The 12,313-nt window shown below is 41.4% G+C and overlaps 1 protein-coding gene and 1 long non-coding RNA gene across 6 annotated transcripts in view; one reads left to right on the top strand and one right to left on the bottom strand.

Moving 5' to 3' along the window:
- LOC118884263 overlaps positions 1 to 12,313 on the bottom strand; it is a 124,310-nt gene that overhangs the window by 63,361 nt on the left and 48,636 nt on the right. For all 4 annotated transcript variants that reach the window (XR_005017244.1, XR_005017243.1, XR_005017242.1 and 1 more), the window contains exon 3: positions 11,673 to 11,887. This is a non-coding gene — a long non-coding RNA (uncharacterized LOC118884263). The remainder of the gene's footprint in view (positions 1 to 11,672; positions 11,888 to 12,313) is intronic.
- FAM124A (family with sequence similarity 124 member A) overlaps positions 1 to 12,313 on the top strand; it is a 114,179-nt gene that overhangs the window by 97,658 nt on the left and 4,208 nt on the right. The window contains exon 4 of one of the 2 annotated variants that reach the window (XM_036831795.1): positions 11,716 to 11,799. The exons of the other annotated variant lie outside the window; for it this stretch is intronic. Coding sequence (XP_036687690.1) covers positions 11,716 to 11,748 — 33 coding nt within the window. The 3' untranslated portion in view covers positions 11,749 to 11,799. Of the gene's footprint in view, positions 1 to 11,715; positions 11,800 to 12,313 lie in introns of those variants that run through there. 2 annotated transcript variants of the gene reach the window in all.

Here is a 12,313-nt window from a genome sequence, read left to right as displayed (position 1 = left end):
AGATGATCCAAGATTTCAGAAAAAGAATGGAGGTGCAGATCAAGAAGAAACAAGAAACATTTAACAGAGACCTAGAAGAACTAAAGAACAAACAAACAGAGATGAACAATACAATAACTGAAATGAAAAATGCACAAGAAGGAATCAACAGCAGAATAACTGAGGCAGAAGAATGGATAAGTGACCTAGAAGACAGAATGGTGGAAATCTCTGCCATGGAACAGAATAAAGAATGAAAAAAAAAGAGGACAGTTTCTGAGACCTCTGGGACAACACTAAATGCACAACATTTGACTTATAGGGGTCCCAGAAGAAGAAGAGAAAAAGAAAGGGTCTGAGAAAATAGTTGAAGAAATTATAGTTGAAAACTTCCCTAACATGGGAAAGGAAATAGTCACCCAAGTCTAGGAAGTGCAGAGTCCCATACAAGATAAACCCAAGGAGGAAAACGCCAAGACCCATATTAATCAAAGTAACAAAAATGAAATACAAAGAAAAAATATTAAAAGCAGCAAAGGAAAAGCAATAAATACAAGGGAATCCCCATAAGGTTATCAGTTGATTTTTCAGCAGAAATTCTGCAGGCCAGAAGGGAGTGGCATGATATATTTTAAGTGATGAAAGGGAAAAACCTGCAACCAAGACTACTCTACCCAGCAAGGCTCTCATTCAGATTCAGCAAAGAAACCAAACCTTTACAGACAAGCAAAAGCTAAGAGAATTCAGCACCACCAAACCAGTTTTACAACAAATGCTAAAGGAACTTCTCTAGGCAGGAAACACAAGAGAAGAGAACAAAAGAGGAAGGGAAGAAAAACGACCTACAAAAACAAACCCAATGATCTGTATTTCTGTTTTTGTGCCAGTACCATACTCTCTTGATTACTGCAGCTTTGTAGTATAGTCTGAAGTCAGGGAGCCTGATTTCTCCAGCTCCATTATTCTTTCTCAAGATTGCTTTGGCTATTCCAGGTCTTTTGTGTTTCTATACACATTGTACAATTTTTTGTTCTAGTTCTGTGAAAAATGCCAGTGGTAGTTTGATAGGGATTGCATTGAATCTGTAGATTGCTTTGGGTAGTATAGTCATTTTTACACTGTTGATTCTTCCAATCCAAGAACATGGTATATCTCTCCATCTATTTGTATCACCTTTAATTTCTTTCATCAGTGTCATAATTTTCTGCATACAGGTCTTCTGTCTCCTTAGGTAGGTTTATTCCTAGGTATTTTATTCTTTTTGTTGCAATGGTAAATGGGAGTGTTTTCTTAATTTCACTTTCAGATTTTTCATCATTAGTGTATAGGAATGCAGCCTCTTCAATAAGTGGTGCTGGGAAAACTGGACAGCTACATGTAAAAGAATGAAATTAGAACACTCCCTAACACCATACACAAAAATAAACTCAAAATGGATTAAAGACCTAAATGTAAGGCCAGACACTATCCAACTCTTAGAGAAAAACATAGGCAGAACACTCTATGACATCAATCACAGCAAGATCCTTTTTGACCCATCTCCTAGGGAAATGGAAATAAAAACAAAAATAAACAAATGGGACCTAATGAAACTTAAAAGCTTTTGCACAGCAAAGGAAACCATAACCAAGACGAAAAGACAACCCTCAGAATGGGAGAAAATATTTGCAAATGAAGCAACTGACAAAGGATTAATCTCCAAAATTTACAAGCAGCTCATGCAGCTCAATATCAAAAAAACGAACAACACAGTCCAAAAATGGGCAGAAGACCTAAACAGACATTTCTCCAAAGAAGATAAACAGATTGCCAACAAACACATGAAAGAATGCTCAACATCATTAATCATTAGAGAAATGCAAATCAAAACTACAATGAGATATCATCTCACACCGGTCAGAATGGCCATCATCAAAAAATCTACAAACAATAAATGCAGGAGAGGGTGTGGAGAAAAGGGAACCTTCTTGCACTGTTGGTGGGAGTGTAAATTGATACAGCCACTATGGAGAACAGTATGGAGGTTCCTTAAAAAACTAAAAATAGAATTACCATATGACCCAGCAATCCCACTACTGGGCATATACCCTGAGAAAACCATAATTCAAAAAGACACATGCACCCCAATGTTCATTGCAGCACTATTTACAATAGGCAGGTCATAGAAGCAACCTAAATGCCCATCGACAGACGAATGGATAAAGAAGATGTGGCACATACATACAAAGGAATATTACTCAGCCATAAAAAGGAACGAAATTGAGTTATTTGTAGTGAGGTGGATGGACCTAGAGTCTGTCATATGAGTGAAGTAAGTCAGAAAGAGAAAAACAAATACCGTATGCTAACACATATATATGGAAACTAAAAAACAAAAACAAAATGGTCATGAAGAACCTAGGGGCAAGACGGGAATAAAGACACAGACCTACTAGAGAATGGACTTGAGGACACAGAGAGGGGGAAGGGTGAGCTGGGACAAAGTGAGAGAGTGGCATGGACATACATACGCTACCAAATGTAAAATAGATAGCTAGTGGGAAGCAGCCGCATAGCACAGGGAGATCAGCTTGGTGCTCTGTGACCACCTAGAGGGGTGGGATAGGGAGGGTGGGAGGGAGGGAGACGCAAGAGGGAGGAGATATGGGGATATATGTATATGTATAACTGATTCACTTTGTTATAAAGCAGAAACTAACACACCATTGTAAAGCAATTATACTCCAATAAAGATGTTAACAAAAACCCCAAAACAATAAACAAAATGGCAATAGGAAAATACATATTTATAACTACCTTAAATGTAAATGGATTAACTGCTCCAACCAAAAGACACAGACTGGCTGAATGGATACAAAAACAAAACCTGTATACATGCTGTCTACAAGAGACCCACTTCAGACCTAAGGACACATACAGACAAAGTGAGGGGATGGAAAAAGATATTCCATACAAATGGAAATCAAAAGAAAGCTGGAGTAGTAATACTCATATCAGACAAAATAGACTTTAAAGACTGTTACAAGAGATAAGGAAGGACACTACGTAATGTTCAAGGGATCAATCCAAGAAGAAGATATAACAATTGTAAATATATATGCACCCAACATAGAAGCACCTCAATATATAAGGGAAATGCTAACAGCCATAAAAGGAGAAATTGATAGTAACACAATTATAGTGGGGGACTTTAATACCCCACTTGTACCAATGGACAGATCATCCAGACAGAAAATTAATAAGGAAACATAAGATTTAAATGACACATTAGACCAGATAGACTTAATTGTTATTTATAGGACAGTCCATCCAAAAGCAGCAGAATACACTTTCTTCTCAAGTGTACACAGAACATTCCCCAGGATAGATCACATCTTGGATCACAAATCAAGCTTCAGTAAATTTAAGAAAACTGAAATCATATCAAGCATCCTTTTCGACCACAATGCTATGAGATTAGAAATCAGTTACAGCAAAAAAACTGCAAAAAACACAAACACATGGAGGCTAAACAATATGTTACTAAATAACCAGTGGATCACTGAAGAAATCAAAGAGGAAATCAGAAAATACCTAGAGACAAGTGATAACGAAAACACAATGATCCAAAACCTATGGGACACAGCAAAAGCAGTTCTAAGAGCGGAGTTTATAGCAATACAGTCTCACCTCAAGAAATAAGAAAAATCTCTAACAACCTAACCTTACACCTAAAGCAACTAGAGAAAGAAGAACAAACAAAACCCAAAATTAGTAAAAGGAAAGAAATCATAAAGATCAGAGCAGAAATCAATGAATTAAGAGATAAAGAAAACAATAGCAAAGATCAATAAAACTAAAAGCTGTTTCTTTGAGAAGGTGAACAATATTGATAAACCTTTAGCCATACCCATCAAGAAAAAAAGGGAGAGGACTCAAATCAATAAAATTAGAAATGAAAAAGGAGAAGTTACAATGGACACCACAGAAATAGAAAGGATCATAAGAGATTACTACAAGCAACTATACGCCAATAAAATGGACAAATTCTTAGAAGGGTACAACCTTCCAAGATTGAACCAGGAAGAAATAGAAAATATGAACAGACCAATCACAAGTACTGAAATTGAAACTGTGATAAAGTCTTCCAACAAACAAAAGTCCAGGACCAGATGCCTTCACAGACGAATTCTATCAAACATTTAGAGAAGAGTTAACAACTACCCGTCTGAAACTCTTCCAAAAAATTGCAGGGAAAGGAACACTCCCAAACTCATTCTATGAGGCCACCCACCGTGATACGAAAACGAGACAAAGATGTCACAAAGAAAACTACAGGCCAATATCACTGATGAACATAGATGCAAAAATCCTCAACAAAATACTAGCAAACAGAATCTAACAGCACATTAAAAGGATCATACACCATAATCAAGTAGGGTTTATACCAGGAATGCAAGGATTCTTCAATATACGCAAATCAATCAATGTGATACACCATATTAACAAACTGAAGGATAAAAGCCATATGATCATCTCAATAGATGCAGAAAAAGCTTTCAACAAAATTCAACACCCATTTATGATAAAAAAAAACCCTCCAGAAAGTAGGCATAGAGGGAACTTACCTCAACATAATAAAGGCCCTATATGACAAACCCACAGCCAACATCGTCCTCAATGGTGAAAAACTGAAACCATTTCCACTAAGATCAGGAACAAGATAAGGTTGCCCACTCTCACCACTATTATTCAACATAGTTTTGGAAGTTTTAGCCACAGCAATCAGAGAAGAAAAAGTAATAAAAAGAATCCAAGTCATAAAAGAAGAAGTAAAGCTGTCACTCTTTGCAGATGACATGATACTATGCGTAGAGAATCCTAAAGATGCTACCAGAAAGCTTACACCATATACAAAAATCAACTCAAAATGGATGAAAGACTTGAACATAAGACTTGAAACCATAAAACTCCTAGAAGAAAACATAGGTGATACGCTCCTTGAGATTGTTTTTGGTGTCAAATCCAAATTATTGTCACCAAGACCAAAGGCAAAAGAAGCAAAAAAAAAAAAACAACAAGTGGGACTACATCAAACTAAAAATCCTTTGTACAGCAAAGGAAACCATCAACAAGATGAAAAGGCCACCTACCAAATGGAAGAAAATATTTGCAAATCATATATCTGATAAGGTGTTAATATCTAAAAAAATATAAAGAATTTATACAGGGCTTCCCTGGTGGTGCAGTGGTTGAGAGTCTGCCTGCCAATGCAGGGGACACGGGTTCGAGCCCTGGTCTGGGAAGATCCCACATGCCACGGAGCGGCTGGGCCCACGAGCCACAACTACTGAGCCTGCGCGTCTGGAGCCTGTGCTCCACAACGAGAGGCCGCGACAGTGAGAGGCCCGCACACCGCGATGAAGAGTGGCCCCCGCTCGCCGCAACTAGAGAAAGCCCTCGCGCAGCAACGAAGACCCAACACAGCCAAAAATAAATAAATAAATAAATAAAATTAAAAAAAAAAATTCATACAACTCAATAGTAAAAAAAGCAAACAACTTGATTAAAAAGTGGGCTGAAAGTCTGAATAGACATTGTTCCACAGAATACATACAGATGGCCAACAGGTAAGAAATGATACTCAACATCACTAATAATCAGGGAAATGCAAATCTAAACCACAAAGTGGTTTAGATACCACCTTATAATTGTTAGATGGCTTTTATCAAACAGATAAGAAATATTAAGTCTTGGTGAGAATGTAGAGAAAAGGGAACCCTTGTGCACCATTGGTAGGACTGTAAATTGGTGTGACCACTATGGAAAAAGGTGTGGAGTTTCCTCAAAAAATAAAAATAGAACTATCATATGATCCAGCAGTTTTAATTCTGTATGTTTATCTGAAGGAAATGAAAACACTAACTTGAAAAGATATTTGCACTCTCCATGTTGATTGTAGCATTATTTACAATAGTCTAGACATTGAAGCAACCTAAGGGTCCATCTATGGATGAATGGAGAAGATGTGGTGTGTGTGTACACACACACACACACACACACACACACACACACACAGTAGAATATTATTCAGCTATAAAAAAGAATGAAATCCTGTCATTTGTGACAACATGGATGTACCTTGAGGGCATTATGCAAAATAAGCCAGAGAAAGACAGATACCATATGATCTCACTTATATGTGAAATTAAAACAACAACAACAAAAAACCTAATTCATAGATTCAGAGAAGAGACGGGTGGTTGTTATGTGTGGGTGATCAAAAGGTACAAACTTCCAGGACTTCCCTGGCGGTCCAGTGGTTAAGACTCTGCACTTCCATTGCAGCAGGCCGGGGTTCGATCCCTGGTCAGGGAACTAAGATCCCACATGCTGCACAGTGCGGCAAAAAAAAAAGCCAAAAGGTACAAACTTCCAATTATAGAATTAATAAATCTGGCGATTTAATGTATAGCTTGGTGACTATAGTTAACAATACTGTTTTGTATATTGAAAGTTCATGGGAGAGTAGATTTAAAGTTATCATTTCAAGAAAAAAACATAACTATATGTGGTAATGGATTAACTAGACTTATTGTGATCATTTCACAGTATATACAAATAATCAATATGTTGTACACCTGAGACTAATATATGTTATATGTCAATTATATTTCAATAAAAATTTTAATTAAATTTAAAAAAAATTTTTGAAGACAACATAGGCTTTTTCTGGGGGTAGTACTCTTAGTGGGTATATGAAACCTACCCAGAGGACAGCGAAAGGAGAAGCAAAATATGATGCTTTTATTTAGAACAAAAATCTGGTTTCTCATGTGAACCCGTTGCCCAATTTCCTTGAGACTGCTCCTAATTCTTATTAGTCCCTGGGTTAAAAGGTCTTTTGCTGGCTCATTACATAACAGACAGTGCCACACTGGTTGTGTTTCTGCCCAGGACAGAAGAGGAGGAAATGACCTCTCTTGGAAAGAGGAGGTGTGAGGGTGAGAGAAAATGCCCTGACCATGATCGACCCATGAGACACCGCCCAGGCTTACTGGGTCAGGGACAGAATCACCCTTCCTAGGGATTCTATCCATGTGTCTGCTGAGACACCCTGACCCTTGAAAAAGGCCTCTTTACTCCTTCCATTGCAAACTGCCCAGGCTCGAAGTTCCACGTGAAGCTCATGGGTCACTTAACTGCATTTCAGCTTTTTGGTGATCTCAGGGACACAACCAGATCTCCCTGGCTGGTTGCCTTTAGGCAGAATCATTGATGTAATGCTACTGTGTTCCTTAGAGAAAGTTCCATAAACAGCAAAGAGGGAACTACTGGATTCCAGTGAGTCAGCTAGCCTGCACTGCTTCAAAGAGAAGCAAAGGAAGCCGTCCTCAAGGTACATTGCTGCTGTCACTTGGAGAAGCTCCAGAGGGCAGCCCTGAGAGCCGAAAGCTGGGGGAGGAAGGAGGCTTTTCCAGAGTGTTGTTTCACTCTGGAAAAGTCCACTGGGGAAGAGCTTCTCGAAACATCTTTGATGGTTCACTCTCAGATTCCAGTGTTCCTGGTCAAGTCAGACAGGCAGACAGGAAAGGTCAGAAATAGAGCCATCGCCATGGGAAGGACACCAAAAGAAGGGCCATCCTTTGCACATGTGAGTTGTCATTAGACAGACAAGACCCTGATTTTAGAAGCTGACTTCTCTGCCTCCAGGCAGAACTGGAGAAAACCACCAGATCTGCTGCAGGCACATCCCACAGGCACAGCAGCCCTGGGCAGACCCCGGGAGCAGGGGCTGTGAAGCCTCACAGCCACCCTCCTCCAACTCCCCACCCCAGGATCCTGCATCACCACCAGCCAACGCTGTGCCAACTGGAATCCCACCTGCCCAGCAGGAACCTCTGCGGTGCATGTGGGCACCCGTCCAGTGAAAGACACTGGGTACCACCTCTCTTCAAAGCAGATATTAGGATTTATCTGGACTCCTGCCTTCACGATGCAGTAAAAAAATAAGAGCACAGGGCTTCCCTGGTGGCGCAGTGGTTGAGAATCTGCCTGCTAATGCAGGGGACACGGGTTCGAGCCCTGGTCTGGGAAGATCCCACATGCTGCGGAGCAACTGGGCCCGTGAGCCACAACTACTGAGCCTGCACGTCTGGAGCCTGTGCCCCGCAACAGGAGGGGCCACGATAGTGAAAGGCCCGCACACCGCGATGAAGAGCGGCCCCCGCTTGCCGCAACTAGAGAAAGCCCTCACACGAAAACTAAGACCCAACACAGCCAAAAATAAATAAATAAATAAAGTAGCTATTAAATTTAAAAAAAAAATAGCACAGTGATGAAAATGTCTGCGAAACCACCAAGGATTCGTCCTCTGCTAGTTGTTCCTGATTTTAAGTCTAATTTAACACCGCTCTGTCTCTGACAGTGGAGAGCTTCAGATGTCTCCAAACAGTTCCTCAAGTGGGAACCTTGGCCTTTTGCTTCTCATGGAGCAGTATTCACAGAGGCTTCCTCTTTGAGGCAGACTCAGACTGCAAGCACGCTCACCCAGAGCATGCCCCTCGAATAAGACTCTGAACGTGCAAGTTACAGGGTGGTACATACTTATTGGGGCACCCAGGGGACTCAGCCCTTGGGAAAAATAAGATAGACATCTTAATTAATAAACACTGTTCCCCCCCCCCCCACTGGAAGCAGCCTCTGTACCTGAGGACTTCCTTCTCTATAGAGTCTCATGACTTATTTTCTCTCTTATTTAGCCGAACTCAAATGATTGAGAAAACTGGTTTGTCTCTTCAAAAGCCACTCAGCTGTCACACCTCCCAGGTACACATGGGCCTTCTGAGGCCACGCCTTACCCCATCCCAAAGCTGTGACTCTTCATTCATGCTTAAGTTCCTGCTGTGTATCGGGCACTGGTCAGGGTATGTGCTGAGCAAGATCTCCCTCGTGAAGCACAGAGCCTTGCAGAGAAGATGGATCACTAACCAGAGCAGTACAGCACAGAGTCAGAATGGCTGGGTTGGGAGTTCAGGGGATGCTGGAGCACAGAGCAGCAAGCCCTGGTGAGTGGGTCATACCCCAGGAGGAATGAGCTTGGCTCAGCACCTTCCTTGCCATATTCAGCGAGGTCCCCATGCACATAAAAGGCACATAGAATGGCCTTGTAGAGTGTGATCTTTACGAGAACCGTATCTTATAACCTGTACTAAAAACATTTTACATCATATTCTTTAAGAATCTATAATTTAGACCGTCAGAAATCTCCGTAATTGCTGCTCTTGACCTTCAGCTCCTTAAACCACCCTTAGCAGAACAGCTTGAGAATTTCATTATGCTGTACAGAGCCTGTTGGGCAGGAAGACAGCAGGTCACGGGGACAAACACACACCCCACACACAGAATTAGAGACTGAGGATTAAGAAGAGGATCAGTAACCCTCCCAGACTTCAGACAATACTACAAAGCTACAGTAATCAAAACAGCATGGTATTGGCACAAAAACAGACATATGGATCAATGGAACAGAATAGAGACCCCAGAAATAAACCCACACACCTACCATCAATTAGGCTTCGACAAAGGAGGCAAGAATATACAATGGAAAAAAGCAAGTGGTGTTGAGAAGGCTAGACAGCTGCATGTAAACTCCTTCACACCATACAAAAATTAAACCCAAAATGGCTTAAAGACTTAAATATAACACATATAACACATGACACCATAAAACACCTAGAAGAGAACATAGGCAAAACGTTCTCTGACATAAATCGTACCAATGTTTCCTTAGGTCAGTCTCCAAAGGCAATAGAAATAAAAGCAAAAATAAACAAATGAGACCTAATCAAACTTATAAGCTTTTGCACAGCAAAGGAAATCATAAACAAAATGAAAAGACAACCCACAGGCTGGGAGAAAATATTTGCAAACGATGCAACTGACAAGGGATTAATCTCCAAAATATACAAACAGCTCATACAACTCAATAACAAAAGAACAAACAACCCAATCAAAAAAATGGGCAGAAGACCTAAAGAGACATTTCTCCAAGGAAGACATACAGATGACCAACAGGCACATGAAAAGATGTTCAACATCGCTAATTATTAGAGAAATGCAAATCAAAACTACACTGAGGTATCACCTCATACCAGTCAGAATAACCATCATCAAAACGTCTACAAATAATAAATGCTAGAGAGGGTGTGGAGAAAGGGGAACCCTCCTATACCATGGGCAGGAATGTAAATTGGTGCAGCCACTATGGAAAACAGTATGGGGGTCCCTTAAAAAACTAAAAATAGAGCTACCATATGATCCAGCACTCCTGGGCACATATCTGGAGAAAACTGTCATTCGAAAAGATAAATCCACCCCAATGTTCACAGCAGCACTATTTACAATAGCCAAGACATGGAAGCAACCAAAGTGCCCATCGATAGATGAATGGGTAAAGGTGTGGTACATATATACAATGGAATATTACTCAGCCATAAAAAAAAGAATGAAATAATGCCATTTGCAGCAACATTGATGAACCTAGAGATTATCATACTAAGTCAGATGGAGAAAGACAAATATCATATGCTATCCCTTATGAGTGGAATCTAAAATATGATACAAATGAACTTACCTGCAGAACAGGAACAGACTCACTGACATAGAAAACAACTTATGGTTACCAAAGAGGAAAGGCAAGAGGGATGGATAAATTAGGAGTTTGGGATTAGCAGATACACACTACCATCTATAAAGTAGATGAACAACAAGGATTTACTGTGTAGCACAGTGAACTATATTCAGTATCTTGTAATAACCAAAATGGAAAAGAATCTGAAAAAGAATATACAGAGGGAGAGGCAGCTTGTGCACACAACAGCACGCCCCTGACGAGGCTCCTCTCACTTCTCAGGGCTCGCCTCTTGTTTTGGTTCATGCCCCCAGCCTCTGCTCAGGCTGTCTCTGTGCCTGTGTGCCTTTCCATGCCACGCCCACTGCCCTCCAGTTGGCAAACCCCTCTTCCACTTCCAAGATTTTGTCCAGTCGTGACTTCAAGGCAAGCTTTTTCTACCCTCTCCCCGTGCTGCCTCACCCCCTCTGTAAAATCAACCCCTCCCCCCCCTTGGTGCCCCAAACGCCCCCATTAGATCGCCGCTCACTTTATCACTGTGGCTCACTTTATTACACTTGACCGTTGTATTGTTAATTGTGGGGGGCTAAGATCGTGTCTTATTCAAAATTATCTGTGCCTGGTCCTCCAGACCTTTTTCACATCAGAGCACATAGGAAACGATAATATTTCTGTGGTACGAGAGGCTGCTGGTGACAGAGATCAGTCCTCAGCACACCTTTATAAACCAGGCAAAGCTAAAACACACCAGTTGAGGAGCTCTGCTTAAAAGACTCTCAGTTAATGTTGATTGAAAATGAGTCAGTCGGTCTGTTTATAGGATTAAGAGATATCTGGAATTAGGCAAAAAAGATCTAAGAAATCAGTGAAAGGAATGGTCCTATAGAAAAAAACATAATCAAGAGTGAACATGGCCCCAGCAGAAGGATAAGTATGTGGATTTCTTACCCAGATGGTCAGGGTCTCCTTGACCCATACTAGACTCCATCCCCAAGCTGACCTACAGCACTGCTTTCCAGGCACCTGGTCTGTAATCAAGCCAAGCTGCTTGCTCCCCGCCCCCTGCAACTCCCTTGCTCACCTGCCAACAGTCAGCGCCTGTTTGTCTTGGCCTCTCTCTCCAGCACAGCCTCCTCTCCACGCGTGCCACCCGCTAGGACGCCAGCCGCCCATCTCCATGGCCACCTCCAACTGAAGACTCCTGTGCTCCCGCAGGCAGGCACGGCCTCTCTCTCTTCGCCCTAGTATTGTGCCTGTCATCACACGCCCTCGTCTGAGTTCTTTTTGTCTCCGATCCTGTCAATGAGATATAAGTTTCATGTGGTTGAGGACAGTCCTTCTCATTGTAGTTTCTCCTCCTTTACCTGTAATAGGTACAAATAAGTGTATATTGCATTGGATAAAATTTCCCAGGTGGCTGTGAAAAAACCAGGTTCCTGTCTAACAGGGAGGTGGGGGACTTGGCTGTCCAGGGAAAAGCCAGCGTCTCATAGCCTGCTGGGTGCCAGGAAATACCCCTTATAGTAAACTGCACTCAGCCCTCTTATTTCAGGGATTCATAAGTCAGGTAATCCTATACAAAGCAGAGCCAGACCCACTGTCCCCAGATCCATCATGTGGGTAGTAAGTAATCCAGACTTTGGCCTGCAGGCCTGGTGAGCCAGACCAGGGGGAGAACCTGAGAGCAGCAGCCCCAGGGGGGCATGAGCGTCGGAAGTGAAG

Source organism: Balaenoptera musculus, chromosome 18 (genome assembly GCF_009873245.2).
Source record: "Balaenoptera musculus isolate JJ_BM4_2016_0621 chromosome 18, mBalMus1.pri.v3, whole genome shotgun sequence".
NCBI lineage: Eukaryota > Metazoa > Chordata > Mammalia > Artiodactyla > Balaenopteridae > Balaenoptera > Balaenoptera musculus.
The sequence above is the reverse complement of the archived record's forward strand: the minus strand, read 5'-3'. Positions and strand labels throughout refer to the sequence as shown.